The following is a 15,132-nucleotide window of genomic DNA, read 5'->3' on the forward strand; positions in this document are numbered from 1 at the left end:
GACACTTATAACTTGATTTTAACTGACATGTGGCTGTTGTGTTTTACTATTTATTGTTATGTTTATTATTTAATGTTGTGTTTGTTATGTTATAATTGGGAAACGCTGTATCATTCTGCCCTACAGAGCTGATGTATGGTTAGAATGACAATAAAGTTTTTTGAATCTTTGAATCTTGAATCTTTGAAAATGCAAAACATGGAATGTAATCCAGAAACTCATTCAGCTCTTTAATTTGTGCTTGTAAGTCACTATACTTGCCACTCATGTTGCTGGCATTGTCATAACTTTGACCAAGGCTGTTTTTTTATATCAATGTCACTTTCCTTTAAAAAGTCAAGTAAACTTTGAGCGAGCTGTTCAGCACTATGACCTTCCATAACCAAAAACTTCACAAATCTTTCAACTGGTCCAGACGGCAAAACATAGCGCACAGTCAAAGTCAGCGGTGTAACAGCGCACGCTGCAGCAGCTTGGGAGCGTGGGAGATAGCACAAAGGTCACCACGACACAGCAAGGAGCCAACACACGCCTGCACACACATACCATGCAGCATGCAGCTCCCCCCCCGACATGAAAACAACAGCGTTGCCAGATCGTCATGAGAACACTGTGTGTAGTGTTCTCGTGCAGTGTGTTGAAACCCTGACTAAACACCAGGTTAACCAGAGCCAATGAAGACAGAGTCGCAGTAAAATTGACTGTTTACTGTTCACCCTTCCACATTGACATCGTATGGTGAAAACTATTCATAAAATAATACAAAACATATTCAGTGTCTGTTTCATTCTCTACACATTTGCATTGTAAATACTTGTAAATAACCTCATCAACCGATGCTGCTTTTAACAGAATCTGTGTTACTAGATTTACTTCAACACGCCTACTGTTACATGAACTTACGGCGTTGCTTCTATAACGTTTCTTTGTGGGTGGAGATGGAGCTTTTCACCTTCATGCTGCTCACACAAGCCCCCTCCTTTCCCTTTTTCCTGAAATGGAGGTTACCCACAACATGCGGCGAAACCAGAGGTGAGCTCATCACATGCCGCGATATACCATAAACAATAAATTTTATGCTTTGTTAAACGGCAACGTAGTTATCAACCTTTATCTTCAACTAGAAAATAGATACAAACGAATTAAAGTGGAAATTTAATAAAGTTAAATAAATGCTTAAGGGCAAAACAACAGTGAGATGCCGACTTCACCAGACTGCAGCTTGCAAGCATTTAGTGCGGGTGGGGCCCTCGAAAATGCAGGGCCCGTAGCATATGCTACTTTTGCTACTAGGTTAATCCGGCCCTGGTTCTGTGGACGATAATGCCTTGTTAATGAGGAAGATTAGGGGAGAATGGCCAGACTGGTTCAAGCTGACAGGAAGGTGACAGTAACTCAAATAACCAGACGTTACGACAGTAGTGGGCAGAAGAGCATCTCTGAGCGCACAACACATCGAATTTTGAAGTGGATGGGCTACAGCTGCAGATGACCACGAACATACACTCAGTAGCCACTTTATTAGGTCATAGAGTCAAAGAAAAGTACGGGACAGAAACAGGCCCTTCAGTGTTGGTAGAAGGTTAAGGGTTAATTTGTTTAAAGGCAACAGAAGGCAAAGAGAAACTTTCTCCACTGGTAAAATATAGAAAAATGCAGGAACAAAATGGGAAATACAGAAGGAGTTGCAGGACATGTCTTTCTTCACAAAGATGGCAATTGATGCTTTAGTTTCTTGTTTATTTTACATCTGAGATTAATAGATATTTCACAATTAAATATATTGTGGGCTATTAGAAAAGGTAGACAAGTACTGTTCAATCATAGAGCAACCATGATCTTACTGAATGGTAAACTAGACTCAAGAGAAGAATTGCCCCTTATCCGTTGCTGGGTTTTTCAATACAGAGCAGCCATCTGTTCCCTTTCCAAATCTCCCGGTGGTAATAGTTGTCACAACATTTTACTCACATTGTCATACTTGAACATCTCGGTAAGGTTTATTCCCTCTGTGTTCAAAACTGTTTCCTTCTCTCCTGTCCTGTTGGTCGTTTCATTCAGAAGACAACGAGTGATTCCTCTGGTCTCGTAAACAACTGCCTTTTGTGCCACAGACATGATCAATGAGGAGAGGTCAAAGTGCACCTTCATAATAGGCAGCTTCAGTTTAATCTGCAGAATAAAAATACTCAAATCATTGGAATGTAGCCTCTTGGCAAACACTGGACTTGAAAAAGAACCCAGAAGCATTACAAATGCCCAATTTTTGGGGGGGTTCTCCCACATAATTTGCATTCTTCAAATACAGAAGACTCCAATGCATAAAAACAAAAATGGGCAGGATGGGAAACAGTTTCTTCCCTCAGACCATTAGGCTTCTGAACTCCCTGCTTCATTGTATTCGAAGTGTCACTGGTTAATGCATCCCGTACCTTGCAATATTTCATTTATGCACTTTACTTTGAACTTCTTGGACTCTCAGGCCTAACACCAAAAGATATAAAATCCATTTTACTGACAAGGAGAAAATACGTCCTCAAGCAAATTTTAAGACTTAAATCCTAGTAGGTATGACTCCATACCAGATGATCAGTGATCAATTCCAGATGGGACAAGTATTCTAAACAGATGATTCTGCTGGAATGCTTGCTGTAGAGAGTCATAGAGATATAGAACACTACAGCACAGAAACTGACCCTTTGACCTATGTAGTTCATGCCAAACTGTTGTTCTGCCTAGTCCCATCAACCTGCACCTGGTTCATAGCTCTCAATACTCCTCCTAACCATGTACTCCCAAAATTTCTCTTCAAATGTTAAAATCAAAGCTGCATCCACCATTTCTGCTGGCAGCTCAATCCACACTTGCACCACCCAATGAATGATGTTCCCCTTCACTTTTCCCTTAAATATTTCATCTTTCACCCTTAACCTATGATCTCTAGTTGTAGTCTCACCCAACTGGTGAAAATGGCACCAGCGAACAACACTACCTCAAACAACATCTTTCAGATAGTCCACAAAACTGTTTCTTACACTTCTTTTACATCTTTTTTATTTTTTTTAATGTATTTCTGGTACTGTTAGAGCCTGTTATCGATAGTTTGAAGATCAATTAAGAGATCTGGCGCTTTGCTGTCTCCAAGATTCCAGGAGGTGAACAGTCTCAAAGCCTAGAAGTTCCCAACCTCTCGCTCGCCACTGCCGGAGGGGGTGTCTGTGTGTGACAGTCTCTTGCTCACTGCTCCTGAGGAAGGGTCCCTGCTTTTGAGTGGTCTCCCTGTATCTCTCTCTGTTGATGCTGTCGGAGGATGATACCGAAGTTCTGGGTCTGCCATTTATGGATTGGACTGTAGTTCAATTGGACCCCTTCAGTTTTATGTTTTTATGTTGTGTTTTCACCCATTCTTTCTCATGGCCAGTTACACAATTTGCTTTTGCACGTAGCAAAGAGGCTGATGTTCTTATTGCCATTTTCACAATATTTTTTGGGCATGGGGGGGTGATTGATGTTTTTCTTTGAACAGCTTCCATGGTTTTCTTTATTTTGTGGCTGTCTGGAGAAGATGAATCTCAGAGTTGTATATTGCCTACGTACTTTGATAATAAATGTACCTTGAGGACTCTGGAAAAAGCCTGGCTGTGTTTACCCTACTGATACCCATACAGACCTCGACAAAACCTCCCTTCTTTCTCCCACACTCCAGGGAATAAAACCATAACCTATTCAAACTTTTCCTATCATTCAGGTCTTCAAATCCACCTGGAAATGGCTTGCCTTCATTCTGACTTGTGAAACAGCCACCGAGGAACACTTACAATTTATAAAGCAGCATCTGAGATTAGCAGTTCTCTAATTTGCTAAGACATTGAAAGATCACATCAATAAAGAAAAATAATTGATTGCTTAGAACCCACAAATTGGGGACTTCCGGTAGAGCTCATGGAGTGAAGTCGTGTTCTTGACTTGCTCCATTACCTCTGAGTTTTTTTTCTTATGATCAGCTATATTTTAATTAACCACTAAGGTATCGACTTTTACAATATTTTGAAATAAATTGGGCTCTTTGATAATTGGATGCGTTTAAGGTCTGCTATGTCTAAGAATGGAAAATACGGGAAGGACGGCAAACCTCCGGTTAGACCGAAAGGTACCGACTTTCCTCCGACTGAATCACCGTTGACTTTGAAAGCTACATCGGAGCTAATTCAAAGGGAAATTTCAACCTCTGTTACGGAGCTGATTCGTGCGGAAATTTCAATTAATTTCCAGAAAATTGCTGATTCAATCGATAAGATACAAACATCTATTACGGAACATCAGTCGGCTTTATCTGATCTTCAAAAATCCACGCAACAAAATGAACTTAAGATGGAGAAAATCGAAGAAACAATTAATGTAATGAAGAAGAAACTTGACTTTCTGACCTTTAAAAACTCTGACTTAGAATCCAGAATGCGACGGCAGAATCTTCGAATGATTGGGGTGCGTGAAGCTGTTGAATCTGATAACCCTATGAAGTATTTTTCTCAACTTTTAAAAGATGCATTTCCTACTGTATTTTCTAACCAACCACCGTTATTGGATCGCGTTCACAGAGTTCCATCATACTCGTCTAAGTTAGATAAACCTCGACATGTCATCTTACGCTTTCATTACTTTCAAGACAAGGAGAAACTGTTTCGTTTCGTTCGATCTAAAGGTTACATTGATTTTTTGGATCTTAAGTTCCGATTCGTGGAGGATTTCAGTAAACCAATTTGGGATCAACGGGTTCGTTACAGATCTGTGATGTCGGAACTCTACAAGATGGATTTAAAACCAGCGCTGCTTTACCCTGCATGTCTAAGGATTCGTACGTTGGATGGAGCCCTCCGTTTTTTTGAATCTCCATCGGATGCCCAGAGTTATCTGGATCAATTTTCACCTTCAACATCTTAATCGTAATTTTTAACTATCTCCGTTTGATCGGAGGTTGTGAATTTGTCAGTCTTAATTTTTTTTTGCCTTATATGGGCAGAAAAGTTTATTTTTGGATTAATTAATATGGTTGCTAAACTTTCTTTCTATCTGCGTCATTCCTTTCTTTTTCCCAGGGGATTCTGGGTGGTTATTCCCTCACCGTCATTCTACGTATTTCCTTTGAGGCCTTAAATTTTGTAGTTTTTAAATCTACTTCTTTTTCTAGGTTTTCATAACTAGTTTATGTTAATAATTTCATTTCTTTTTTTTGTTTACTCATAGGGTCTGGGGTTTGTTGCGGCTTTTTAAAATATTTTCTGGCTTTTTCTCTGTTATATTAAGTGTTTGTTTTAATTGATATACCTTTTTTTATTCTTTTACTGTTTTATAACTAGCTGATCTTTTTTATATTTACACTTTTTTTAGGGAGCGTATACTGGAAGTCATGGGGGTAGTTTTAGTGCTTGCTTCTTTCTGGCTGGTCTGTGTTAGATTTAGCCTTGGGGTCATGGGGTGGGGGGTGGTGGGAGGGGCTTCACGTTTTAGTTTTTTTCTTCTTGGGCTATGTACACTATTGAAGTATTGGTTGCGTTCTCCTTCCCGGTATTTCTTATTTGTTCTGTTCCCTTTCCGGGTTCGTGGGTCGAGCCTATCGTCAATCCTCCTTGTTGCGGGTTGACTTTAGGGTTTATGGAGTCTATTATTAATTTTGTCTCCTGGAATACTAATGGTCTTAATCATCCTATTAAAAGGAAAAAAAGTTTTTAAAGTGTTCCGGAGACTTAAAGCACAAATTTTATTTTTACAAGAGACCCATGTGCGGAGGGGGGACAGACTACGTTTTTTTAAATTCTGGAAGGAACAACAGTTTCATTCGAACTCCAACGCTAAGATTCGAGGCGTCTCTATTTTTATAGACTCCTCAGTTACTTTTATACAACATGATATTATTTCTGATCCGAATGGTAGATTTCTACTGGTTAGTGGTCTACTATTTAATAAAAAGGTAGTTTTGGTTAATGTTTATGCTCCTAATATGGACTGTCCGGAATTTTATAAATCATTATTCAATCAGTTCCCGAATTTGAATGAGTTTTCATTGATCTGGGGCGGAGATCTTAATACCTGTTTATCTCCAGCTTTGGACCGTTCGGCTCCTCTACGGACCTTACCTAATAAATCTGCAACTTTGATTAATTCATTCCTCTCTGATTCTGGGTCGACGGACATTTGGCGTTTTTTGCATCCTCAGGAAAAAGATTTTTCTTTTTTTTCACATGTTCACCATTCTTATTCAAGAATTGATTATTTCTTTATTGACTCTCGTTTTATTTCTTCAGTGATTAAATGTGATTATGACTCTATAACCATTTCGGATCATGCTCCACTTAAGCTTTCTATTAAAATTCAGGCCAATACACAAAATAATAGACAATGGCGTTTTAATTCGTTGTTGCTTCAGGACTCGGACTTTGTTAACTTTATGAATGAACAGATTGATCTTTTTTTTTTACAATCAACTATACAGAGGATATTTCTGTGAACATTCTTTGGGATACTTTTAAAGCTTATATTCGTGGTCAGATTATCTCGTATTCTGCTGCTTTGAGGAAGAAGCTGAAGCAGGAGGAGTTGGTAATTGTGGACAAAATTAAGGAAATTGATAAGAAATATGTTACAGCTCCCTCTGAGGAGTTATATAAACAAAGAACTGAACTTCAAATGGAACACAGTTTATTACTTTTGTCCTCGATTGTAAACCAATTAAAGAAAACAAGAAGTGAATTTTATGTACACAGTGACAAAATTGGCAAACTGCTGGCTAATCAATTGAAGTCTAATTATGCTAAATCTCAAATTAATCAGATTTATAATCAAAATGACCGACTGATACTTGATCATGCAGGGATTAATCAAACCTTCTGTGATTTTTATTCTTCCTTATATCAATCAGAGTCTCCTCGAGACTCTAAATATATGAATGATTTTTTAGATAACCTAGACTTCCCTGAGATTTCACAGGATATATCTTCTACGTTAGATACTCCCATTACTACTGATGAGATTAAGAATGTTATTTCCTCTATGAATTTGGGGAAAGCTCCTGGCCCTGATGGGTTTACCGTAGAATTTTATAAATGTTTTGCACCTTCATTAATCCCTTGGCTCTGTAGGGTTTTCGAGGCTTCATTAAAACTTGGTAAACTTCCCGAATCTTTCAATAGAGCATCAATCTCTCTAATATTAAAGAAAGATAAAGATCCTGCTCAATGTGCATCTTATAGACCAATATCTTTATTAAATGTTGATTCTAAAGTTTTTTCTAAGTTATTAGCAAACAGATTAGAAAAAGTACTTCCTTTTATTATTTCGGAAGACCAAACGGGTTTTATTAAAGGTCGTTACTCTTTTTATAACATTTGCACACTGTTAAATATTGTTTATACCCCCTCACAAAATGTTCCTGAGTGTGTTATCTCTTTAGATGCTGAGAAAGCTTTTGATAGAGTAGAATGGCCTTACTTATTTAAGGTGCTTGAAATGTTTAATTTTAGCTCGAAATTTATATCCTGGATCAAACTGTTATATCATTCTCCTGTGGCCTCGGTTCGTACTAACTCTCTAAGCTCACCTTTTTTCCCTCTTTTTCAAGGCACTCGACAAGGTTGTCCTCTTAGTCCTTTATTATTTGATATTGCATTAGAACCTCTTGCAATTGCCATTCGAGAATCTCCAAATATTACTGGGATAACTCGGAGCTTAAAGTCCCATAAAATATCACTCTATGCTGATGACTTACTTTTATATATTTCTAATCCTCAAAAATCCATCCCTGCTGTTTTAGAGTTATTAGCACAATTTAGTCTCTTTTCAGGTTATAAGTTAACTCTTAGTAAGAGTGAACTTTTCCCGATTAATAAACAACTTCCCTTATATCATAACTTTCCATTTAAATTGATTAATAATTATTTTTCATATCTTGGGATTAAAATTACTTGTAAATACAAAGATTTATTTAAGATTAACTTTTTACCCTTAATTGACCATATTACTCAACTTTCATCTAAATGGTTTCCTTTATATTTAACTTTGATTGGTTGTATTAATGCAGTTAAGATTTTTTTTTGCCAAAATTTCTATATATATTTCAGGCATTACCAATCTTTGTTCCAAAATCTTTTTTTGATTCAAAGTTGACTCAAAAATTTCTTCATTTATTTGGCAAAATAAAAACCCGAGACTGGGTAAAATACATTTACAGAAAGCTAAGAGAGATGGAGGCTTAGCATTACCTAACTTTAGATTTTATTATTGGGCAATTAATATTCGACATATGAAATTTTGGTTACTTGACCAGGATATACTATCCATTCCTAAATGGGTAGCATTGGAATTACAATCTGTTCAGGGCTATACACTTGGCTCTATTTTAGGTTCCTCTCTTCCTTTTGATTTGAAATGCCTCAAACAGGTATCTAACCTGATAGTTAAATATACCCTACGTATTTGGTTTCAATTCAGAAAATTTTTTGATCTTAACCAATTTGGGCTAGCGATTCCTATTTTAGGTAACATATTTTTTCCTCTCTCTTTTACGGATCGTGCTTTTCAAATTTGGAAGATTAAGGGTATTTCACGGTTTTTAGATTTATTTTTAGATGGTTCCCTTATGTCTTTTGAACAATTATCTAATAAATATAATTTATCAAGAATACATTTTTTTAGATATCTACAAGTTAGAAATTTCCTAAGTACTATACTTTCTTCTTTTCCAATGCTTCCTCCTACATATATTTTAGATACTATAATTAACCTTAATCAATGTCAGAAAGGTGCATCGGCTATGATTTATAATATTATTATGAAACTTAGGAAAGCTCCATTTGATAAGATTAGGGTAGATTGGGAACAGGAATTGGGTTCTATCATTTCCGTGGATGACTGGGGGCAGATTTTACAATTAGTCAATACTTCCTCTATTTGTGCTAAACATTCCCTAATTCAATTTAAAGTTGTTCATAGAGCACATATGTCCAAAGATAAATTAGCTCGCTTTTATTCTCATATTAATCCTTTTTGTGATAGATGTCCGGGGCAGATAGCCTCTTTAACTCATATGTTTTGGTCTTGTCCTACTCTGGAAACTTTTTGGAGAGACATTTTTAATATTATCTCAAAGGTATTGAATATAGATATCTCTCCTCACCCTATTACTGCTATCTTTGGACTACCTAAAATTTCCAGTAATCTTTCTCCTTCAGCCCGTAGAATGATTGCATTTCTTACTTTAACGGCGAAAAGATGTATCTTACAACATTGGAAAGAGCTTAATGCTCCAACTACCTTTTTTTAGTTTTCTCAGACGATATTATGCTTGAATTTGGAGAAAATTAGAAGCAATCTTTATGATTCCTCACTTAAATTTGAACAGACCTGGAGATCTTTTACTCAATATTTTCATTTAATGTAATTTTTTTTCTCCTCTTTTTTTGCTCCATATTTATATACCCTTCTTGTTTTTTTTTACTGTTTTTAATGGAGGTCGGGATTGAGGACATGATTTTTAGTTTTTTAACTCTGCTTGGTTCCCAGTTAGCCCATTGCTTTGCTTTGCTTTGCTTTTAGTTTAGTTGCACGGTGGGTTTTTTTGGGGTTTTTTTTTCCTTTTCTCTATTGGTATATATATATATAAAAATTAGTATACTATTATGTTACCTTAGTATGTTATGTTTAAATTACATTGTATCATTTCTTTTGTATTAATATCTCCTGTAATTTTATTATATTCTAACAGTGTATTAGTGCCTATACGGCTTACCTTTTTGTATACTTATTCAATAAAAAGATTTAAAAAGGAAAGAACCCACAAATTCTGATAGACTTTCCCTTCACATAAAATGCTGTAACTGCTGATGACTTTAATGAGGCAAGTGGAACAATATTTTGCTGTCATTGGTGAATCGTCTGGCAGACCTGAGTAAACCTCTCCAGCTTCCTGTGGACATGCTACATTGACTGACGATGAACTTTCAGAACAATGGATCTTTAGAGCAACTCAGTTCAGCAAAACAAAAACAAACTTCAGTGGTTTTAACAAATCGTTTCTGCTATTTTTCATGTAACATTATTCTTGTCTTACCTCACACCACAGACTGTCATTTGCATCATATTTATAACCTTCAATAGCAGGATGTAAATTTAACATCGCATTTACTCTTGCATCACCAATGTCCCCTGCGGTATCCCCTCCACTATTCTTCATAAAATCAGAGTATTCAGAAGAGTCTTGGTTGGTGAGCTCCGGTTGTTCGTCTTTTGAGAGAACTTCATCTTCCTTCTCCTCCAGTTCTTCTGCATCGTCCCTGGCCTCCCCTCCCTCACTATCATAATCCACCTAAAAGATAAGTAAAATAGTTATGTTATCAGCTCACCACTCCATAGGTAAGTGGTAAATACATTCCGAGGCATGCTCAAAGAGCTGCAATTCACGAATAATGGGACTGCACAGTAGCATGGTGGTTAGCACAACGCTTTGCAATACAGGCAATCTGGGTTCAATTCCCGCCGTTGCCTGTAACAAGTGTAAGGGGTTTCTTCTTTTATGTTGCTGCTAAGGCTAATAAAAATGGCTTCTTTGTTATGGTAACTAAAATGGCTTCTCTGTGATGTTAACTGCTAGTTCTCTCTAGCAGCTTGTTTGGGTTATAATTACTGATAACGATAACTGTATTCATTTGCTAACCAATTGGGATAGATGTTATTCTTTCCTGTGTGTCTGCAAGCTATTGTTTTCGCGGGCTTTGGGGAGAATGCGTGATGGGGGCAGAGAGAGGAGACGCGATGCTGTAAGCTGGGTGACAGAACGGACCCCAAGCAGGAGTCCGAGGCACAGGGTCTTCAGCGAGGAGAGAAGATGAGGACAGACTCAAGTAGAGTGTTTGGTCGATCACCGAGGGTGGTCCCATTCGTGGGTCGGCGGGATTCGGAGGACACCGACTGGAGGAAGGGGGACCCGGTTATGTAAGAGCTCCAACGATGTGTGCACGAACTGGTTAATAATAATGGCGCCTTTTTCATTTTTCTTATACAGTTAAATAGTTCTTTTTTGTTCCTTTACTATCTACATAGTCAAAGTAAGATCTATAAAGTGTAATCATTTAATCGCATATGGTGTACTGTCTGTTATTTGGCATGGTGGGGTACATCACACAGCATCTACACAAACTTGATTACAGTTTGGCGGGGCCGAAGGCTGCTCCCCCTAGATGAAAGCGAGCTGAGCGAGCCTAAGGCTTACCGGGGACTACACAAGTTTGTACATTTTCTCCATGACCGCGTGGATTTCCTCTGGGTGCTCTGATTTCCTCCCATCGTTCAAAAACATACCAGTTGGTAGATTAGTTGGGCATTGTAGGCTAAGATTAAAAAGGGAGATTGCTTGGGGGCACGGCTCCAAGGGGCAGAAGTGCATATTCCTCATTGTATCTCAGTCAATCAATAAATAAATAAATACTCACTCACTCACCCAGCCCTGCTCTGACTTGAGAGCTACCTCTCTCTCCAGCATTATACAAAGTACAGTGGAGGCAAACTTGTGAACACATAGACAGAAATAACCTTTGTCCTTTCCACAGCTCATACTGGCCACCAAAGAGAACATTCAACCCAAGCCCACCACTAGTAGATTAGGGCCTTACAAGAAATATTCAAACAACTCCACTACAGATGATGATATATATTGTGATTCAAGAATCTTTGGTCATTGAGAAATTATGTAATTACAAAACCTCAAATAAGAATAAACCCACCAATCATCTACGTACTTTAAGTCAACAAATACTCTCTCCAAAAATGGACTAAAATACATCCTATCACTTACCAAGGTTAATTGAGAGCCAAGCAGAGTACATGGTATGAATGTGATGCTCCGGCTGCTCCAGCCTATGGTCAGGCCACACTTAGATCTCCTCCAGTTCGCCTACCAGCCTCGACTAGGAGTTGAGGGTGCCTGCTGAACCGTGTCTACGCCCACCTGGACAAGCCAGTGAACACTGTGAGGGTCATGTTTTTTGACTTCTCCAGTGCGTTCAACACCATCCGCCCTGCTCTGCTGGGGAGAAGTTGACAGCGATGCAGGTGGATGCTTCCATGGTATCATGGATTCTTGATTACCTGACTGGCAGACCACAGTATGTGTGCTTGCAACACTGTGTGTGCGACAGAGTGATCAGCAGCACTGGGGCTCCGCAGGGGACTGTCTTGTCTCCCTTTCTCTTCACCACTTACACCTCGGACTTCAACTACTGCACAGAGTCTTGTCATCTTCAGAATTTTCTGATGACTCTGCCACAGTTGGATGCATCAGCAAGGGAGATGAGGCCGAGTACAGGGCTACGGTAGGAAACTTTGTCACATGGTGTGAGCAGAATTATCTGCAGCTTAATGTGAAAAAGGCTAAGGAGCTGGTGGTAGACCTGAGGAGAGCTAAGGTACCGGTGACCCCTGTTTCCATCCAGGGGGTCAGTGTGGACATGGTGGAGGATTACAAATACCTGGGGATACGAATTGACAATAAACTGGACTGGTCAAAGAACACTGAAGCTGTCTACAAGAAGGGTCAGAGCCGTCTCTATTTCCTGAGGAGACTGAGGTCCTTTAACATCTGCCGGACGATGCTGAGGATGTTCTACGAGTCTGTGGTGGCCAGTGTTATCATGCTTGCTGTTGTGTGCTGGGGCAGCAGGCTGAGGGTAGCAGACACCAACAGAATCAACAAACTCATTCGTAAGGCCAGTGATGTTGTGGGGATGGAACTGGACTCTCTGACGGTGGTGTCTGAAAAGAGGATGCTGTCCAAGTTGCATGCCATCTTGGACAATGTCTCCCATCCACTACATAATGTACTGGGTGGGCACAGGAGTACATTCAGCCAGAGACTCATTCCACCGAGATGCAACACAGAGCGTCATAGGAAGTCATTCCTGCCTGTGGCCATCAAACTTTACAACTCCTCCCTTGGTGGGTCAGACACCCTGAGCCAGTAGGGTGGTCCTGGACTTATTTCATAATTTACTGGCTTAATTTACATATTACTATTTAACTATTTATGGTTTTATTACTATTTATTATTTATGGTGCAAATGTAACAAAAACCAATTTCCCCCGGGATCAATAAAGTATGACTATGACTATGCACATTTTTATTTGGAGTCAGGCACATGACACAGGAAACAGGGTCTTTGGCCCTCCACATCAATTCAATAGATGTACCCATCCAAACCAATACCTCATTTATTGCTAAGGTGGAATATTGAGGATGAAGGTGCACTTGACCAATGCGACCTATGGGCACTTTACACTGAAGTTCTCAGGACCGCACTCCCGTCATTGATTTGATTGTCTTACGATTGAACCCAGTGGACCCCCTGCCGGCCTACAGTGGATGCAGGCCATGTATTACCACCAGTACTGCAATGCAAAATCTTACAGAGGTCAGCATTGTGAAATAGAATTGCTAAGCTACACTTCATCGAATTGCAAAAGTGACTTAGAATTAACATAACGCTATTTCAGCGCCAGCAGCCCAGATTCAATTCCTCCGCTGTCCGTAAGGAATCTGTGTGTTCTGGGTGCTCTGGTCTCCTCTCACGTTTCAAAGACATATGGGTTCGTAGGTTAATCAGTCACTGGATGTAACTGGGTGTCACGAGCTTGTGGGGCTGGAAGGGCTTGTTACTGTGCAGTATCTCAAAAATACAGATAAATACACTGTTCAATGGCCTTTGGACCAACCATGTCTGCTCTGACCATGATGACAATATAAACTAATTTCATTTGTCTGCACAATGTCTGTATTCCTTCATTCCCTGACTATTCACGTCTCTGTATAAATGCTTCTTAAACATTGCTATTGTATCTGTTTCCACCATTTTCACTGGAAGGTCCAGGCACCTACCCTAATTTTATACTCAATGGATTCTGGTTAATTGGTTAAAGCGACTGCTGTTCATTTGGGACAATTCTTAACAAAAACTGACCAGGGTTCCCTTTGTTTATTTTGGAAAATAGCCAGGGTTCCCTTTGTTAATTTGGAAAATAGCCAGGGTTCCCTTTGTTTATTTGGAACACTGCCGCTTAACTGGGACAGAAGACTGTTGCCAAAGTTTCCAATCAGCATCAGTTGTGTGGCCGTTAGACACTACACCGTGCTTAGAATGAACAGTTCTTAAATAGCCTCAGTTGCATGCATTTCTGTTCAAAAAGCAGTGATGTTTGTCACCAGTTGTTGGTGAGAAATAAGCAGTAAGACAATTCAGAACTGTTTTGCTCACTGTGGTTTCAAGTACTCAGGCTTGGAGATGCCAGAAATGGCCAGGATGAAAAACAACTAATGAAAACGAAAAGCTTCCATGAAACTTCAGCTAATTGGGGCAGCTGCTTAATTGGGCCAAAATGTACTGGTCCTGATTTGTCCCAATAAACCAGAATTCACTACATTTCTATTAGTTTGCCCTTCAACATCTAAAGCTCCAGAGAAACCCAAGTTTGTCCAACTTCTCCTTACAGCTCATGCTCTCCAATCCAGGCAATAACTCAATGAACCTCTTCTGCACACTTGCTAAAGCTCCCAAAATCTTTCTGCAATACGATGATTGAAATTGCACACAATATTCCAAATGTGACCACAGTTTTATACAGCTGTACCTTGGTTTTCTTGTTTTATTCTCAATACCCCAAACAATGAAGGCAAGTATGCCGTATGCTTTCTTTACTATCCTATTGACTTATGTTGCCACTTCAGAGAACTATGGACTTTCACCCCAGTTCCCCCTGTGGGTCAATGCTCCTGAGGATTCTACCATTTACCATCTGCAAGGTCCTTGCTTTGATCCTTGTGAAATACCATTTGTCACAGACCTTCAGTGAGAGTAACATCCCTCCACCACTACCTTCTGTCATCTATGACCATGCTACTTTTGAATCCAACACTTTGGAAACCATGCAGCCTAACCTTCTCCATCAGCCTACCATGACAGATTTTGTCAAATACTTTAAAGCCCACATAGACATCATCCACTGTGCTAGTTTTATGAATCATCATAGTTATCTCCTCAACTTCATGCAACAAGACCTTCTCTGTACAAAACCATCTAATAATGTTCACCAATA

General features: G+C 39.1%; 1 protein-coding gene across 2 annotated transcripts in view; it reads right to left on the minus strand.

The window, feature by feature from the left end:
- Nucleotides 1–15,132, minus strand: part of polr1a (RNA polymerase I subunit A) — a 167,385-nt gene that overhangs the window by 23,129 nt on the left and 129,124 nt on the right. For both annotated transcript variants that reach the window (XM_072256641.1, XM_072256642.1), the window contains 2 exons: nucleotides 10,103–10,357; nucleotides 1,972–2,172 (listed from right to left, as the gene is read on the minus strand). In XM_072256641.1, the coding sequence (XP_072112742.1) occupies nucleotides 1,972–2,172; nucleotides 10,103–10,357 (456 nt within the window). The remainder of the gene's footprint in view (nucleotides 1–1,971; nucleotides 2,173–10,102; nucleotides 10,358–15,132) is intronic.

Source organism: Mobula birostris, chromosome 4 (assembly GCF_030028105.1).
Source record: "Mobula birostris isolate sMobBir1 chromosome 4, sMobBir1.hap1, whole genome shotgun sequence".
Classification (NCBI taxonomy): Eukaryota; Metazoa; Chordata; class Chondrichthyes; order Myliobatiformes; family Myliobatidae; genus Mobula; species Mobula birostris.